Genomic DNA, 19061 nt, shown 5'->3' with positions numbered 1-19061 from the left:
TTGATTGGTGTCACCAAGGATTGTGTAGGGATTTCTCCCCACCAGCAACAATCAGTTCTGCAGTGGATACCAATTGGGTGTACTCCAATTCAGTTCTCATACTATCTACCCGGACTTCACAGCAGATCCCACAAGTTGAGAGCTTGGTCCCATAAGACTGTCCCCCACTTCCAATGACAGTTGTAGGCTCCAGGTTCTTTACTTGTGCTTCTGACTGACCAGCTATAAATTGAGATTCTCATAACCCCTTTCTCTTCAATTAATTTTTTAGAGCAGCTCAAAGGACTTAGAAAAATACTTATGTTTACCAGTTTATTACAAAGCATATTATAAAGGATACAGATGAAAAGACGCACAGAGTGAGGTGCAAGGGAAGGAGAATGGAGTTGCCACGCCCTCTCCAGGCTTGCCACCTTCCAGGAACCTCCATGTGTTCAACTGTCCAGAAGTCCCCTAAACCCAGTCTTTTGGGGTTTTTAAATGGAACATTCATTACACAGGCATGATTGATTACATCATTGCCCATTGGTGTTCCACTTAACTTTCATTCCCTCTCCCCTCCACAGAGGTCGAGAGACGAGCTTAAAGTCCCAACCCTTTTATCATGCCTTGTTCTTTCCTGTGACCAGTCCCCATACTGAAGCTACCTGGGGCCTGCCAGTGGAAGTGGGGGGAGGGGGTGTTAGGAAGACCAAATATATATTTCACAGTATCACACATTTATAGCTCTTGGGATTTAAAAAATTCACCATGTCTCTTTTTCCTCACCTGTGAAATAGGCATAAAGTTCTGCCTCAGAAGGGTGTCAGGATGCTTCAGGGAGATAATATGTACAAAGTACTTAGAAAGATCCCTGCACCGAGTATGCACTTATATTGTTATCAGGCATGGGAGGGCCATTTCAGGAAGAGGGAGCTCCTGTTCTCATCCTAAGTCTGAACGATCCAGAATTCAAAGAGGATCAGTAAATGGCCTTTCACCAGGATCACAGTGGATTTTGTAGAGTGGTGGGCTGGTAAGCTGATTCGGTGTTCACCATTGCTATGGTGTAAATTCTCCCAACATGACTAGTTTCAAGCTAATAATGGTTTAACACCTGGCTTGCACAATTTCTGAAAATTTAATAATCAGCTCTTTTGAGCCAGTCCAAGCCACCTCCAGAACACCATTAGCTTTTGTGTCACCCAGTTTTGTGAACGTGGGCAGGTCTCTTCCTGCCTCTGCATCTTACTTCCCTCCATCTCTCCAAATGGAGCTAAACCATCCAACTCATTCATGCAGTACGTATTTATTTGAGTACATACTACATGGCAGTCACTAGGTTGGGCTCTGGAAATGCAGCCTTGACTAAAAGCAGACCAAAACCAAAACAAAAAACCCTGTGAAGCTTACATTCTGGAAGTGGGAGTAGGGGGAGAGCAACTAAAAATAACAGTGAAAGAACAAAATCGGCCGGGCACAGTGGCTCACGCCTGTAATCCTAACACTTTGGGAGGCTGAGGTGGTCGGATCACCTGAGGTGAGGAGTTCAAGACCAGCCTGACCAACATGGAGAAACCCTATCTCTACTAAAAATACAAAATTAGCCAACCGTGGTGGTGCATGCCTGTAATCCCAGCTACTCAGAAGGTTGAGAGAGGAGAATCACTTGAAGCCAGGAGGCAGAGGTGGTGGTGAGCCGAGATCATGCCATTGCACTCCAGCCTGGGTAACAAGAGCAAAACTCTGCCTCAAAAGGAAAAAAAGAAAAGAATGAGAAAAGAAAAGGAAAAAGAAAATTATTAGTGCTATGAAGAGGTATGACATAGAGTTATTGTGTTGGGAGTAGCAGCTAATTTGGAAACTATGATCAACGAAAGCTTCGTAAACGGGAGAAGGTGAGCCTTAAATAAGAAAGAGTCATCTGCCAGTGTGGTAGGAAGAGCATTCCAGCAGAACGAACGGCAAGTGCAAAGACCCTGGGGCTGGAATTGTTTGGTTTGTTTAAGGAATTGAAAGAAAGTCACAGCGGGCTGAGTGATTGAGGCAAGGAGTGGCCTCCGCTGGTACAGGTGTTTAGTGGTGGTGGTTCTGAAGGTGGAGGCTAAGGTAGAGGCCAGAGAGCACAGCATAGGCTGCTACAGCCAGAGCCCTACAGGGAGAGGTGGTGAAAGCTCTGCCCAGGATGGGAGAATAAGAAAAGGACAAAGCAGAGATTTGTTTTGGAGGCAGAGCCAGCGGCTCTTGCAGACAAATTGGATGTGAGCGGAGGGGAAAGGAACTATTCCGAGAATGGACGTGTTTTTGAGGCAGCACAGCCCCTACTGGGTAACTTCAAAAGCTCCTGCCTTGAACTGCTACAGAAATAACATAGGCTCAGAGATTATTTTGCTCCTGCCTATGCCAAGGGGACAGGAACAGGAGGGTGGCATACACATGGTAAACAGGTGCAAAGTGGAAAGGGGAGGGAGAAACTCACTACAAGTTGTTGAGGTGCTGGGTGGAGCCAGGAGCTGCTCCAAGATCTCTCATTCTTCTCAATAACCTTGAGCAAGAGGGAATTTTCCACCTTGCAGCGGAAGACGCTGAGGTTCTGGGAAGAGAAATGGCTTGTCCAAGGTCACACAGCCAAGTCAGTGAAGGAACAGGGAGCCAGGATGTTTTGCACCTAAACCCTGGATGATGGTTTCCTCCCCACCTGCTCCCCCAGGATAAGTCCCCCAGTCCCTTCCCATTGCCCTGTTACACTGGGGATGAGGGTTGGGGTGGAGGGAAAAAGCAAATTTCACTCCAAACGTCAGTGTTCCCATTATCCATGAAAATAGATGGAAAAGCTGAACTGTGGCCCACAGGAAGAGGGGCCTGGGGGCCTGGACTCTCGGGTCTGAGGGAGGAGGAACTGGGGACCTGGACTCCTGGGTCTGAGGGAGGAGGGTCTGGGGGCCTGGACTCCCGGGTCTGAGGGAGGAGGGGGCTGGGGACCTGGACTCCTGGGTCTGAGAGAGGTGGGGCTGGGGCTAGTCGCCTAGGTCTAAGGGAGGATGAGATTAGGACCTGAAGGAGGAGGGAGCTGGATTTTAGGAAGTATCCCAGACTCCGTGTTCTGCGGATGGGGTGGGAAGACGTGGGGACGCCCGGGCGGGAGGGGGTAGGGGCCGGGCCGCAGCACCGCCCCCCTCCCCGGGTCTGCAGCAGCTCCGGCCGCCTCGTCGCGCCCCCCCAGCCCCCTCCCCCCGCCCCCGCCGCCCCCCGGGCCGGTGCAGCCGCAGGCGGGGTCCCCCTCCCCCTCCCCCCTCTCCCCCCAGGCCTCGCGCGCCCCGGACCGGCCCCCCCTTTCCCCTCCCCCTCCGCGCCGCCTCTGCCGCGATGCCCCCCCCTGCGCCCGGGGCCCGGCTCCGGCTTCTCGCCGCCGCCGCCCTGGCCGGCTTGGCCGTCATCAGCCGAGGTATCGCAGCGCCGGGAGCGGGGGGCTCGGCCGGGACGCCAGGGTCTTGGGTGGGTTATGGGGGATCAGGGGTGGGGGTCGAGGACTGCATCCCTGGGCCGGCGGGGAAAGGCCCCGGGACGCCGAGGTCTGGGCCCGGGGGGGCGGGGTCTGCATCCCCTGGCTGGGCAGGGGGACCTCGGACGTGGGGGTCCGCGCCCCGGGGCAGGGGTCGGGGCAGGGGTCGGCGTCCCGGGGCCGGAGGCGGGCCTAGGGGCGGAGGTCTGCTTCCCGCAGCAGGCAAGAGGGTCGCAGACACCTAGCCCGGCCTGGGGGCCGGAGTCTGCGGCTCCTGATGAGGAGGGGGCAGACACTGGAGTCGGGGTCCCCGGGGCGGATCTGTGAACTGAGTTGGGTTTGGGGGCAGGGGATAATGCCCTGTCGGGGGTCCTCATCTGTACGTGGAGAGGGTCCCTGAAGAGGTCCTTGCCGGGGGCTGGGGTAGGCATCTCGGGACAGAGGTCAGGGGATGGATGTCTTCCCAGGGTCAGTAAGAGGAGGGGACAAGGGTGTCCAGAGACCTGCGTCCCAGGGTCAGGAAAGGAGGGAAAGGGTCTGAAATCCCCCAGCAGGGTCATCTAGGTTGAGAGAGTGTTGGTACTTGAAGGGCTGCAGTTATGTGGGGGAGAAGGGAGCTGGAGATACAGGAAGTTGGGGTGCTGGGCTGGGGTCTTGGATTCCAAAGCTCTGATTGAATGTCTAGGTTCCTGGGGCTAAACAGTGGAAGAGCGATGGGCAGATGAAGGACAGAGGGAAGGGAAGGGTTAATGCAGGGTCGAACCCTGGCCCTCCCAGTTGGGGAGAGGGCCTGGGTCAGGTTTCTGCACTGAGGTTAGGTACCTGGACCTTGAGTCTCCCCAGTAGGGCCTGGCAGGCAGCGAGTGGTCAAGGAGATTCCTAGATCCCCCCTAAGAAAAGGGAGGAGAGTGCAAGGAGGCAGGAGGCTGGAGGGTGGGCACTCAGTGGGGCAGGGAGCTGGGTTAATTCAGACCTTCTGCAGGATTCCCTCAGGCCCTCCCCTGAACAGAATCCCAGGGACAACCAAGAGCCCCGACAGAGTCCCCAAGAGTCTCAGGGAGGCCGCCCACATAGACCGAGTCTCGCACAGAAACCCCGTCACAGCGTCCCACGTGAAGCAGCACCTGCAGACACCAGTCACACAAACACAGCCCCATCCACGCAGGACACGGGGACCCGGTGGGCCAGAGCCTCAGTCCCTTGCTGGTCCTCCCCCGGCCACCTGACCAGTCTGAATTGCCCTTTGACTTTCTGACCACCTGTCTCTGTCTCTGTCATGCATCTCTTTAGGTCTTTGTGTCTCTGCCATTTCTGGAGGTTCCCATCCCTTCCCATCTCTGTTATCCGCTGCTGACTTTCCACCTGCCTCTGTCTCTGGGTCATTGTCTCTCCATCCCTGCTGCTGACAGCACAGTTGCACATCTGTCTCTCTCTGCTTTTCAGACTGTTGCCCGTTGCCTGATTCAGTCTCTCGATTCTTGCCTGCTCCTTCACTTGTGCCTTAATCCTCATTCACTTCTCTCATTTCCTTCTGTCATTCATTTCCTTCCTGTTCTGACTTTTCCCTTTCTTTTCTTTTCTTTTCTTTCTTTCTTTCTTTCTTGCTCTTTCTTTCTTTTTCTTTCTCTCTCTTTCTTTCTCTTCCTTCCTTCCTTCCTTCCTTTCTTCTCTTCCTTCCTTCTCTCTTTCTTTCTTTTTCTTTTTTTTTTTTTGAGACAGGGTCTCACTTTCTCACCTAGGCTGGAGTGGAGTGGTGCAAGCATACACAGCTCACTGCAGCCTCAATTTCCCGGCCTCAGGCGATCCTGTTACCTCAGCCTCTGGAGTAGCTGGGACCACAGATGCACGCCACCACACCTGGCTAATTTATTATTATTATTATTTTTTTTTTTTTTTTTTTTTGTAGAGATGGGGTTCTCACCATGTTGCCCAGACTAGTCTCAAATTCCTGGCCTCAAGTGATCCTCCCACCTGGGCCTCTCAAAGTGCTGGGATTACAGGCATAAGCCACTGCACCAGCCACCTCTTCTTTCTTTCTCTCCTTGTCCTTATGTCTTTTCTTCTTCCTCCTCTTCTTTCCCCCCTCCTTGTACCCTTTGTGACCTTTCCCCTACTTTCCTGTTTCTTCTCTCTCTCCCTCCCCTTCTCTCGCTCTAACTTCCCACTTTTCACATTCACTATTTTTTTTTTTTTTTTTGAGACGGAGTTTTGCTGTTGTTGCCCAGGCTGGAGTATAGTGGCATAATCTTGGCTCACTGCAACCTCTGCCTCCCAGGTTCAAGTGATTCTCCTCCCTCAGCCTGTCAAGTAATTGGGACTACAGGTGTGTGCCACCACGCTGGGCTAATTTTTGTACTTTTAGTAGATACAGGGTTTCACCATGTTGGCCAGGCTGGTTTCAAACTCCTGACCTCAGGTGATCCGCCCACCTCAGCCTCCCAAAGTGCCGGGATTACAGGCATGAGTCACTGTCTGGCCCCTACATTCATTCTTAAAGTCCCCATAAATCATTATGGGGCTAGACTGGGGCAGGAAGCTGTGGCAGAGCCAGGAGGTGGCCTGTGACCCTGGTCAAGTCTTTTCCCACCTCTGGTCTTAGGTTCCCCATTTGAGAACTGGGGACAAGAGAGGATGGAGTGGGGTTGAGACAGAACAAGATGCCAGAAAGACACCCCCACTCACCCGTGGACAGTCTGAGCTGTCTGGGAAAAAAGCTCATGGTAAGATATGCAAACTAGCATCTTCTCTCTTCTTTTATTCATGATCTTGTCCAAGTTGCAAGAGTAATGCACTACAAAACAGTCCACCTCTGATAAGGGCAAACCCCACTGTGCTCCTGCCCCGCCACCACTGTCACAACCTCTATCTTGAGAGAACCGGTCTGTGGCTGGAACGCATCCTTCCATAGCTTTCTCTCACTTCTGAGACTCAGACCCGACACACAGCGGTCAACATAAGTGATGGATTGGTTGATTTGTTGATTTTTTTCCCCCAAAATAGAAACAAGCCCATTTCTCTGCAATCGGCCTTCTCCCACTTAACCATACCTCCCTTGCATCCATAAATATTCATCTATCTTCAATTTTTTTCTAACTCTTTTATGCCAACACACACACATCCCCTTACATATACACAGTTATTTACAAAAGCAGCTACATTGTGGTATTTTAAAACAGTTCAACAAAATCAAATGGCAGCTTCTGCAGCAGCAAATGAGGTGGGTGGTTCCTTTGCTTCTGGGGCAGCTGGCAGAGTGATGATGGTCAGGAGGGGGCAGGAGCCCCAGATTTGAGTCCCAGGCCTGCCCCTGACCAGCTAGCTAGCTCTCCCCAGGACCTCCGAGCTCCGCGTTCACCGTATGGGCTGTGCTTGGTTGGTTTATATAGCAGAGCTGCTATTCTAGACACTGGATATATACATATGGCGGTGAGTGAATCAGGCAGTCACTGGCCTCACAGAGCTTAGATCGTAGTGGGATGGAGAGAGATCAGTGGGATGGAGAGAGATCAGTGGAATGGAGAGAGATCAAAGGCCAAACTCAAAACCTAAAAACAAACAAATAAAAGGTAATTTCAGAGAGTGATGAGTCATGTAAAGAAGATAAAAGTGACTCGGCCTTTGAAGCTCAGGTGGTTGAGGAAAGCATCTCTGAGCAGGGGAGAGTGGAGTTAAGACCTGAAGGAAGAGGGGAAATCCACCTTTCAAAGTTGACAGCAGAGGCAAAGACCTTGAGGTGGGAACAACAGAAAGGAGAGTCCACGCTGGGTGCAGTGGCTCACACCTGTAATCCCAGCACTTCAGGAGGCCAAGGTGGGTGAATCACCTGAGCTTCGGAGTTCAAGACTAGCCTGAGCAACATGGGGAAACCCCATCTCTAAAAAAAAAAAAAAAAAAGCCAGGCATGGTGGCACATGCCTGTAGTCCCAGCTACTCAGGAGGCTGAGGCCAGAGAATCACTTGAGGCTGGGAGGTGGAGGTTGCCGTGAGCCGAGATGGTGCCACTGCACTCCAGCCTGGGTAAGAGAGCGGTACCCTGTCTCAAAAAAAAAAAAAAAAAAAAGAGAAAGGAAAGGTGTGTTTAGTTTCAGGATTCTTGGCACAGTGTCTGGACTCCTGGACTCTCCTGGCATCAGTGACGCTAATGCCTTCAGATTTCTTCTTGTTTTTTTTGTTTTGTTTTGTTTTGTTTTGTTTTGTTTTGTTTTTTTGAGATGGAGTCTCGCTCTGTCACCCAGTCTGGAGTGCAGTGGCACAATCTCGGCTCACTGCAACCTCTGCATCCTAGGTTCAAGCAATTCTCCTGCCTCAGCCTCCCGAGTAGCTGGGACTACAGGAGCTCGCCACCATGCCCGGCTAGTTTTTGTATTTTTAGTATTTTTATTTTCACCATATTGGTCAGGCTAGTCTCGAACTCCTGACCTCAGGCAATCCATCCTCCTTGGCCTCCCAAAGTGCTTGCATTACAGGCATGAGCCACCATGCCCAGCCAACCCTCAGACCTCTGAGGTCAGCAAAGGGAGGAGAAGTCTCCTGGGGGCTCCTGGGTGCCAGATATACCAGGCCCAGCCCCCTCTCACAGCCTTTCCCAGCCAGAGCCGTACCCCCTCCTCCCTGCCCCAGTCTCATGCCCTCCCCCCACCACTCCCTACGTCCCAGGTTTCCCACCTGTGTCTTCTGAGACTGTGGAATCAGTGTGTCACCCTCCCGACCCCTGCCAACCATTGCAGGGTCTTAGCTTTGCCTAAGTTCCTTGGCAGGGCGGCAGAAGATTCTCACCCCCAACCCAAGTCACTCAGCTTGTTAGGGATCTCTTTCTGTCTTAAGAAAAGTCACCTTCCTACCGCCTTCATTCCAAGGTTTTCAAACAGGTATGAGGCCTGTGAGTCTGGACTGTAAATCTCACGAGGGCAGGGACCAAGTGAGCCCTCTGATCACCACCAGACACTTCCCTTGCCACAGGCCGGTGCCTGCCACATAATCACCCTAACAGCCAGCTCACAGATGGCTGTTTGCAAGCACTTAACTGGCAGGCACTGTACTAGAACCTTTACTTGGATTACCTCTTGTAATCCTCCTCACAACCCAATGAGGAAGGCATGATTATCATTTCCATTTCAGATGGGGAAACTGAGTCCCAGAGAGGTGAAGTAACTTGTGTGGCTCAGTGACAGAGCTGGGACTTGAACCCAGCTGCCTGACAGCCACACTGCATTCCCTGGGCCCCCTGGTTATGCAGGGTTGGTTTTATCAGTAGATGCTTACCAGGGTGTCTGCCTGGGAGTCAATGACTCAGAGCAATTGACAGCCCAGATACAGCCCTGCCTTCCAGGCTCCCCTGAGCGGAGCATCTAGGGAGACCTTTGCCAAGCCAGGGATAGCAATAGATGATTCCTAAAAAAGAAGGTGCTGTTAGGAACCACTAGCATGTTTTGGGTTCTTTCCGAATGCCAACAGCTGAGCTAAGCACTTCTGCTTGTGTATTCTCACGGAATCCCTCACAGAAACCCTCGCAGGGAAGAACTACTATTTTTCACCTTGTACAGTTGGAGAAACTGAAGCTCACACTGGCCAGGAGTTTGGATCATCCAGCTAGGAAGTGGTGGGATAGACATTTGACCTTCCAACTCAAGCTCCTCAGGGATTTATTATCTGGTCTCTTGAGAACCATCCATGCCCTTTCCACAAACACTTCCCAGTTCTGAGGTTGACCCCACCCTGGGGGAACACAGCTAAGATTCAAGCCCCTCACAAAGCTCCTCATCTCTGTCTCAGCTAAGTCAAACAGTGCCCAGAAGAAGGTGTGGGGGCTGTGCCTTGAACAGTCAGAAAGGTCCTCCTGGGGCAAGGGACATTTGCACTGGGGTCCTGAAGAATGAGGAGGAGTTCAAGAGTTGAAGAGTGTTGCAGGCATCCATTTATATTCATCCATTCAACAAATGTTTCCCAAGGCCTCTGGTGGTCCAGGCCTAGTGCTGGGAGATGCTGGGGACACAGACTTGAGTTAGAACCAAGTTTTACCCCCAAGAAACTTCTAGTCTGATAGGGAGGCCAGACACAGACGATCATCAGAGTGCAATGGACAATCTCCAGAGACCAAATAGTAAAGTCCTGAGGCACCCGGAGTCCTGCCTTCCCTGCAGGGTCCACTTACCACCCCAGTGACCAGATGATAAAGCCCTGGCCAGGCACTCTGGCTCATATCTGTAATACCAACATTTTGAGAGGCTGAGGTGGGAGGATGGCTTGAGCCCAGGAGTTCAAAACCAGCCTGGGCAACATGGCAAGACCTTATCTCTTTAAAAAAGAAAAGAAAAGAAAAGAAAAGTAGCCAGGTGTGGTGGTGCACGCCTGTAGTCCCAGCTGCTCGGGAAGCTGAGGTGGGAGGATTGCTTATACTGGGGAGGTTGAGGCTGCGGTGAGCCATGATCATACCACTGCACTCCAGTCTGGGCAACAGAGCGAGACTCTGTCTCAAAATAAAAATAGAAATAAAAAATAAAGCCCCAAGAAGCCTGGACTGGTGTGTGGGCTCAACTCATGGGAGCAGCACCTGCTTCAATCAGTGGCTGAGTTCAGGAGCCCTGGAGCCCCTGAACCTTAGGGTTGGCACCTTGGACAGCTCCCTCTTCCCCCTTCTTGGTTCCTGCAGGACAATGACTCTCAACGGGGAAGTGGGGGTGTGATTTAGTGTCTTATGGGGCATCTGGCAATCTCTGGAGGCATTTTTTGGTGGGGTAGGGGGAGCTATTGGCATCAAATGGATGCAGATCAGAAGCGAGATGCTGCTGACCTCCTATGTTGCACAGGACAGTCTGGCCCCAAATGTCAGCCATGCTGAGGCTGAGGAACCCTGGCCCAGAAGGTGGCTCAGCAGCAGCATGGCAAATCCTGTTTGTGTCTGAGGGATAGGGCAGGGTACGGGTCTGTCTGTCTTCACCAGCCTGGGAAGGGATCTTGGTGCGTACATGTGACTCTGGCCACACTGAATGTGGCACTACCCGTTGTTCGGTCCAGGTTTTTGTTGGTGACTTTGCAATTTTCCCTGTGTGTGCATGTGTGTGTGTGTGTGCGTCCAGCCATGTGTGATCTGATCACAGGTGACAACATGACCTGATTCTTGGCCCAGTGTGGCCCCTTTGTGCTTGAGGGGATGTCACAGTGTCGCCGTCTTGTTACATGGGTTGTAGCTTCGTGTGCGTCTGACTCAGGGCCTTCCAAAGTGCAAAGTGGGAGGGGAATCGTGGTGCTCGCGCCAGTGGTGTCTGTGTACCCAGTTAGGTTAGTAAGTGTGTGTGTGTGTGTGTGTGTGGTATGTAGGGATGGAATTGTGTGTGGACTTTGCAGCCATGCGTGGGGCTGTTGATGTCGATAGAACCATGTGGGAACTATTGTATATGATGGGGTGACTCAGGGTGCAGCAGTTGCTTGGCCTGGGACCGACCCTTTTGACTGAATGTGACAATATGAGCGCTCCTGGGACAGATCCTCCTTTCCAGCTGACCTGTTGCTGGATGCCTGTGCGGAGCTGGGCATGTCAGCGTCACTGTATATATGCACCTGTCCCTCTGAGTGGGTCCACAGCCATGCATGTGACTGAGAGAGTGGGACTGTCTCCTGTGTTTGTATGCGTGTGACTGTATGTGTTTGTGTGTGTGTGTATGGGTATAGCTGAAGCTGTTTTGTGTCTGTATGACTGTGTGTGTACCTGTCTGGGTAAGGACATAGCAAGTGTGGGGACTCTTTCTAGGCCTGGAGAGGTCTCCGTGCCTTGTCCAAGCCTCTGTGTGTACATGTGTGTGTGTGTGTGTGCACGCGTGCGTGCGTCCATCATCCATCCCCGAGCAGTCTCCTGTTGTTCCCAGGGCTGTATGTAGCAGTGTTCACTGTGTTTAGTTCAGGGAGGGTGAGCCCCCTCTCACCATTCTCTTCAAATCCCAGCAGTGACTCTGGCATGAGGGAGCCCAGGGTGACGGGCTGCAGGGCCCAGCCCCAAGCCCCAGAGCCTGGCCAACCCACTGCACCTGGCTCCGTCCTGGCCCCATCCTGTGGGGCTGCTGATGGAGAGGGCCCCCGGGAGTCCTTGGGGCAGCACGGGCCATTAATTCATTAGATTAATTAGTTCTTCGCCTGGGCTGGGGGCAGGGCAGCCCCGCGCAGGCCCCTCCCGCTCCAGGAGTCCAAGGTCATCCAGCCGGCCTTCCTCCCTCTCTGCCTGGTGCCAGCTCCACCGCCTCCGCATGCCCAGCCCCCACTCCCTGGCCCTGGTCCAGCCCGCAGGCCACGGTCTACAGAGAGATGACTGCGTGGGGGTGATGGGGCCTGCCTGCTGTGCTGAAGTGTGCGAGCGGGCATGGGCTCACACCTGCAAGCATGGCCTGACGAGCTTGGGCACACAGTGTGCCTGTGTAGATGTGTGTGTCTGCGAAGGTTCGTGTGTGTGAGGGTGTATTTGTGCATCTGTGACGGATGTGGATCTCTGTGTGTACATGTTCGTATTTGTGTGTCTGCATGTCTGTGTACACATATGTGTTGTTATCTACATGCATCTGGTTTTATGCGTATGTCTTCAGTGCGTTTCTGAGTTAATGTATGTGTGCATCTGTGTACTTGTGGGCTTGTGTGTAGATATTTGTGTGTATTCATGTATATATGTGTGTTTCTGGGTGTATGCATATATACTATACGCTCATCTGTGTGTAGGTACATGTGTGTCTGTACGCTGTACCTGTGAATATTTGTGTGCCCCTGTACGTGTGTCTTTGTGTGTATGTGTGTATACATATATCTGTGCATGTGTATTCTGTGTACTCAAGTATCTGTGTGTTGATGTGCCTGTGTACATATGTCTGTGGGTATAGACCGTGTGTGGATGTGTGTACACATCTCTGCATATGTATATGCATCTATGTAATTGTTGGGTTTTTTTTTTTGAGACTGAGTTTCACTCGTTGCTGAGACTGGAGTGCAATGGCGTGATGTTGGCTCACTGCAACCTCTGCGTCCCAGGTTCAAGTGATTCTCCTGCCTCAGCCTCCCGAGTAGCTGGGATTACAGGCGCCCGCCACCACACCTGGCTAATTTTTTGTATTTTTAGTAGAGCTGGGGCTTCACCATGTTGGCCAGGCTGATCTCGAACTCCTGGTTTCAGGTGATCCTCCCTCCTCAGCCTCCCAAAATGCTTAGATTACAGGTGTGAGCCACCTCGCCCAGCCGTATCTATGTAATTGTTAATCTGCTCATATTGGTATGTGTGTCACTGTACTCTGTATCTGTGAATGTATGTGTTCTGTGTACACAGGTATCTGTGTCTGTGTGTATGTGTCTGTGTGTATGTCTTATGTGTACAAGTGTCTGCATGTATGTGTTTGTATACGTGTTTCTGTATATATATGTGTGTGTCTGTGTACACATGCATCTGTGTGTATCTGTATGTGTGTGTTTGTGTGCTGCGATTGTCTCTGAATCTCTGGAGGTGTGTAGGTTTGTGTGTCCATGGGCGCCTACCCATCTGAGTCTGTGAGTCCGTGTGGCCTCATGGGAAGATACATGTTGCATGTGGCTGCTCTGATTGTGTCTGCTGTGTGTGTATCTCTGAAAACATCAGTGCATGTGTGTGGCAGCGCGTGCAGGAGATGACTTTGTCCGCAAGGACGTGCGTGTGCACGTGTGTGCAGGTGCTACCATGCCCGGGCCCTGCCTGAGCTGCCAAGGCTGAGCCACCCCCACCTTCCACAGGGCTGCTCTCCCAGAGCCTGGAGTTCAACTCTCCTGCCGACAACTACACGGTGTGTGAAGGTGACAACGCCACCCTCAGGTACCTCCCTCGGTGGGTGGGGACTCAGATCTCATGGAGCCATGCAGTCCTGCCCGTTCACCTTCGGGGCTTCATCTTCCTGGGTGGGGATCCTGGTTATAGGAACAGCCTGGGATGGGAAGACTTGGGCTCCACGTTCCCCCTCAGGAGCGACACAACTATGAGCTGGCTCCCTCTTGGCTTCAGTGTCCCCATCTGTCAACGGGGCGGAGAGATGGTGAACTACCACTGGGTTATTGTGAGGGTTCAGGACGCACACACCATGCTTAGAGAGCGTGACATACTACGACTGCTTAAAACATGACAGCCAGGGTTACTGTTTCCCCAGGTCGTCACCTCTCCTCACCTCTCCTCTGGTCTCTGTTCCCCCTCTCTCCACGTCTCTTTCTCTCTCTCTCTCTCTGGGTCTCTGTCCCCCTCTCTGGTCTCTGTCCCCTCTCTCTGGGTCTCTGTAGGTCTCTCTCTGTCTTTCTGTCTCTCTGGGTCTCTGTCTCCCTCTGTCTCTGGGGCTGTCTCTCTCGCTGGATCTCTGTCCCCCTCTGTCTCTGGGTCTCTGTCCCTCTCTCTCGGTCTCTTTCTTCTTCCTTCTGCATCTCTATTCCTCTCCCCCAGATTCTCTGTTCTCCCTTTTTGTATCTCTGACACACACGATCATTCAATGACCATGAGCTATTGTTCCGTTCTGCACTTGGGCTCACAGCTTTCCCTCCCTGAGGCTCGGCTTCTCCCCAGCTGTACGGTGGGCACAGCAGCCTCCGCCTCACAGGGCTGTGGTGGGACCTGGAGATGTGGTGCCCTCCCTCTCCCACCCACCCCCTCGGTGGGGGAAGGCTCAGGCTGGGTGAGTGGAGAAAAACCTTCCCACTCTCCTGCTCCCTGCAGCTGCTTCATCGACGAGCATGTGACCCGCGTGGCCTGGCTGAACCGCTCCAACATCCTGTACGCCGGCAACGACCGCTGGACCAGCGACCCGCGGGTGCGGCTGCTCATAAACACCCCCGAGGAGTTCTCCATCCTCATCACCGAAGTGGGGCTCGGCGACGAGGGCCTCTACACCTGCTCCTTCCAGACCCGCCACCAGCCGTACACCACTCAGGTCTACCTCATTGTCCACGGTGAGCCCTCAGCCGGGGCCTGGCTGGGTGGACGGGTAGAGAGCGTGGGGGAGACGAGGCATGATGACAGATACCACGTGTTCCCCCACCCCAGGGATACACAGCGAGAACGACGGACACAGCCTTGCCCTTGGGGATTTCAGCCCAGCAGAAGGGGGCCAGTCACACAGACAGTGACACATCAGCAGGATCGCTTCTAGGGCAAGAGAGCTACAGGGATGAGGGGGTGCTTGGGGGAAGACTACGTTCATTTGCTCAGCCCCATTCCTGCAGTGCCTGCTCTGTGAAGCACTGATCTAGGCACTGGGGCTACAGAACAAGGCAGGCTGTCCCCACACCTTGGGAGCTGGTTTTCTAAGGAGAGGTTCAGAGAGGACTTCCCTGACATGACGTCTGAGCTGACGCCTTTGGCTGGGCGCAGGGCTAAGACCAGAAAAGAAACAGTGTGTTCAGGGCCAGGCGAGAAAATGAACCAAGTGTGCAGAGGGAAGTCCCAAGAGGCTGGAAGTGCCAGATCCAGAGCAGGAAAGATGGGGCTGGAGAGCTCCACAGTAAGGCAGGAGGCAGAGGGAGAGATGTGGAGAGCGGCCAGGAGCCTGCCTCCTGAGCCATCCGAAATGGTGGAGAGCAGGGAACACCTGGGGAGATGGGAACTGGAGACAGAGAGAACCCAGGGGGATCCTGGCAAGCTCCAACTCTGGAGCCAGACTGCCTGGGTTCCAACCTCAGTGCCACCGTCCACCAGCCCAGGGACCCTGAGCAGGAGGAGAGGCCTGGACTCCTCCTTTGCAAAATGGGGATGGTGCTGTCATAAATCCCAGACGTCGTCAATCGGAAGAGCTACTTTTATTTTATGCCCTGCTAGAAAAGAAAAAAAAAACAAAACAAAACACTGCCAGTGATACCCTGGCATCCTATCTCGGGGGCCATCTTGCTTGGAGCAATGTTCAAATGGGAGACGGGGGCAGAAAGCACAGATATGTCTTAGAATTGATGAAATACAGTAACACCCACCCCAGAGGCTGGTAGTGAGCATCTGATCAGTGGATTTTGGTAAAGCACTTAGAATAGAAACTGTTACACAGAAAGTCCCATGTGGGTATCTGTTAAATAAATTAATTTAAAATAATAATAAATACAAATAGAGAAAGGAAGAGGAATTCAGACCCCAAGATGGAGAAACCAAGTTAGGATGAAGGTGGAGAGAGAATAGAGACAAGACCAGCAATTGGACAAGAAGATGCCAGGCCCAGACAGAGGGTCCAGAGAAAAGGGCAGAGACTCCTGGGTCTGAGGGAGGAGGGGCTGGGGAACTGGACTCTTGGGTCTGAAGGAAGAGGAACTGGGGGTCTGGACTCCTGGGCCTGAGGGAGGAGGGCCTGGGGACCTAGACTCCTGGGTCTGAAGGAGAAAGGGCTGGGGGCCTGGACTCCCGGGCATCCATATTCAGCCTCTCCCCCTGCCCACAGTCCCTGCCCGTATTGTGAACATCTCGTCGCCTGTGACGGTGAATGAGGGGGGCAATGTGAACCTGCTTTGCCTGGCCGTGGGGCGGCCAGAGCCCACGGTCACCTGGAGACAGCTCCGAGGTGAGGACCCCATGCCAGGTCAAAAGCCCCGTCCCCCGCTGCGCAGTCTGGGCCCCTCCTTTCCCCATATCCCTAGCTAGTTTCCCGAGTCCCCTTCTCTCTGGCCCCTTGGCTTCCCCTCCCACCCTGCTTCCAGTTATTTCATCCGCAGACCCCAGACCGAAGAGCATCACCACTGGCTTTCCACCTGCCATCCTAGGCCTGGGTCACTGCTTCTGCGTCACTTGCCAAACCCCAGCCTGCTCCACTTCCCCAACCCCAGTGTCCCCGACGTCTCCCCACGCGTTCACAGCATTCTCCTGGGCTAAGATCCCTTGCTGCTGGATGCCCTAAGCCAGGCTGCACCAGCGGTCCTGCGTACATCTCTGCCTTTCTTCTGCTGGACACTTTAGCCCAGCGGGCCTCATGGTGTGGACCCCAGACCTGAAGCATCAGCATCCCTTGGGAACTTGCCAGGAATGCACTTTCCCAGGCTCCATCCAAGACCTGCTGAATCCAAAGCTCCCTCCCCCTCCACAAACCCCAAGAACCAGTGCTCAAGGCTACCCACAAACAGCGTCAGGGTGCCCGTATATGACAGTCCAGGTCCCAGACATCACCCGCCAGCCCTTTTATGTGGATCTCCACCACCAGATCCCAGATCCCTGGATCCTCATTCTCAGGGTCTTTGAAGACTCATGGTGCCAATCACTAGATCCCATGACCATTCTGAATCCCTGGATCTTACCCCACTGGGTCATCTGAGCCCCATGATCCTGGTCTTGAGATCTGGGATCTCTGGGTGCCCTAAGTCCCAAAGGGTCTTCTGAGACTGCTGCTGTGTTATGAGACGCCCATATACTTGCATTGCTGATCCCAGTCACCAGATCCTGATTCCCTAGACTCCATGAACCAGATCCCAGAACGAGGGACCGTGCCCCACTGGCTCTGTATTTGCTAGATCCTTCTGAGACCTAACATCCTGGGATCCCCCTCCCCATTGGGGTCCTCCCCACGTAGCCCCATGATCCGAGTCAGATTCCTGGAGGGATCTCCCGAACCCTTAGATTCTCTAACCCACCCCATTGGGCTCCAGGAACTGAGTCCCAGACCCTCGCGCCTTCCCCAACCCCGAGCTGGAGACATCCCAGGCCCCCCCCCCCCCCCCCCCCCGCCCCGCAGCTCCTCCCCACCCCACCCCCATTGACCCGGGCACTCCAGGCCTTGCCGTGCCCGCCCCGCTGATGTGTGTCCGTGTTGTGCCCGTGTTGTCCCGTGTTAAGTGTTTGTGTCCGGCCCCGCCCCCTCCTCCTCCTTCCCCCCACAGATGGCTTCACCTCGGAGGGAGAGATCCTGGAGATCTCCGACATCCAGCGGGGCCAGGCCGGGGAGTATGAGTGCGTGACTCACAACGGGGTTAACTCGGCGCCCGACAGCCGCCGCGTGCTGGTCACAGTCAACTGTGAGCCTCCCTGGCACTGGGCACGAAAGGGTGGCGAACCCGGAGTCCCTGGGGAGGAAGGGTCTGCGGGAGGAGGAAGCGGGGGCGAGACTTCCGGGCCTGAGGGAGGCGGGGGCTGGGGGCGGGACCCCTCCGTCCCCACGCGGCTTGGAGAATTCGCTGACCCTCACCCCTTGCCAGATCCTCCGACCATCACGGACGTGACCAGCGCCCGCACCGCGCTGGGCCGAGCCGCCCTCCTGCGCTGCGAAGCCATGGCGGTGCCCCCCGCGGATTTCCAGTGGTACAAGGATGACAGACTGTGAGGACAGCACTGAGGGGGGCCGTGGGAGCGGGACGGGGAGGTCCTTGGTCCCTTGGATTGTGAGGCAGGGAGACGGAGCCGGGCGGGGTAAGGCAGCAGAGCTCTGGGTCCCGGAACTGGGGCGTCCAGCTTCTGGGTGATGGGATCTGTCCAGCCTCCGGAAACAAGCTTGGACCCCAGGATGATGAATGCTGGAGCCCCGTCTCCCTGGACTTTTCAGGGAGCTGGCCAGGGGTCAGGGGTCAATGCTGAGGATCTCTCGGGCAAGGTTTAGGGGACCAGCAGAGGGAGTCCCTAATGACTAGGGGTGCACCACGGGGGAGTCCAGGGTCCCTGAGAGGCCAGGGTGCCTGGAGAAGGGCGGCGGTGGGAGTGACCCGGGGTCCATGAGGTGCTGGAACCCGAGGCGATGGGTCAGTGGGGTAGGGGGCAGAATGCTGGGTCTCCAGGGAACAGAGGAGCCTGAGAGTCGGGGGACGGGCCTGGCTGGGCGCTGCAGCCTGGCCCCTGACCCAGATCCCTGGCAGGCTGAGCAGCGGCACGGCTGAGGGCCTGAAGGTGCAGACGGAGCGCACCCGCTCGATGCTTCTCTTTGCCAACGTGAGCGCCCGGCATTACGGCAACTACACGTGTCGCGCCGCCAACCGGCTGGGAGCGTCCAGCGCCTCCATGCGGCTCCTGCGTGCGTCTTCGGGCGGGGCGGGGCGGGGCGGGGCAGGTCGGCGGGGCAGGGGCGGGGCTAGGGAGGTGGAGACGGCGGGACCGTCCCTCAGGCTGGTCCTGAACTTAGGAGACGGACGCTAAGACTGAAAAGCAATGCGAGTAAGAAACCGATCCACGCAATCAATATTCATTGAGCGCCAGCTAAGGGTTGGGCGTGGGGGACATAGCTGTGCACAAAAGAAACAAGGTTTGGGGATTCGCAGAGCTTATAGTCTGGTAGGAGTAGAAAAGCAATAAACAAGTGGACATGTAGATAAACAAGCAAACACATACAAACCAAAAATAATTTTGGAGGCCGGGCGCGGTGGCTCACGCGTGTAAATCCCAGCACTTTGGGAGGCTGAGGCGGGTGGATCACCTGAAGTCAGGAATTCGAGACCAGCCTGGCCAACGTGGTGAAACCCTGTCTCTACTAAAAAAAACAATAATAATAATACAAAAATTAGCCAGGTGTAGTGATGGGCACCTGTAGTCCTAGCTATTCAGGTCAGGATGCTGAGGCAAGAGGATTGCTTGAACATGGGGGGCAGAAGTTACCGTGAGCCTGGGTGACAGCAGGACTCCGTCTCAGAAAAAAAAAAAAAAAAAAAAAAA

The 19061-nt window shown here is 54.2% G+C and overlaps 1 protein-coding gene across 1 annotated transcript in view; it reads left to right on the top strand.

The window, feature by feature from the left end:
• The first annotated feature begins 3345 nt into the window (after positions 1-3345).
• Positions 3346-19061, top strand: part of IGLON5 (IgLON family member 5) — a 16039-nt gene continuing 323 nt past the window's right edge. The window contains exons 1-7 of the mRNA XM_026448369.1: positions 3346-3424; positions 13217-13295; positions 14178-14410; positions 15880-15999; positions 17306-17440; positions 17621-17741; positions 18272-18426. Coding sequence (XP_026304154.1) covers positions 3346-3424; positions 13217-13295; positions 14178-14410; positions 15880-15999; positions 17306-17440; positions 17621-17741; positions 18272-18426 — 922 coding nt within the window. The remainder of the gene's footprint in view (positions 3425-13216; positions 13296-14177; positions 14411-15879; positions 16000-17305; positions 17441-17620; positions 17742-18271; positions 18427-19061) is intronic.

Source organism: Piliocolobus tephrosceles, chromosome 21, assembly GCF_002776525.5.
Source record: "Piliocolobus tephrosceles isolate RC106 chromosome 21, ASM277652v3, whole genome shotgun sequence".
NCBI lineage: Eukaryota > Metazoa > Chordata > Mammalia > Primates > Cercopithecidae > Piliocolobus > Piliocolobus tephrosceles.
The sequence above is the reverse complement of the archived record's forward strand: the minus strand, read 5'-3'. Positions and strand labels throughout refer to the sequence as shown.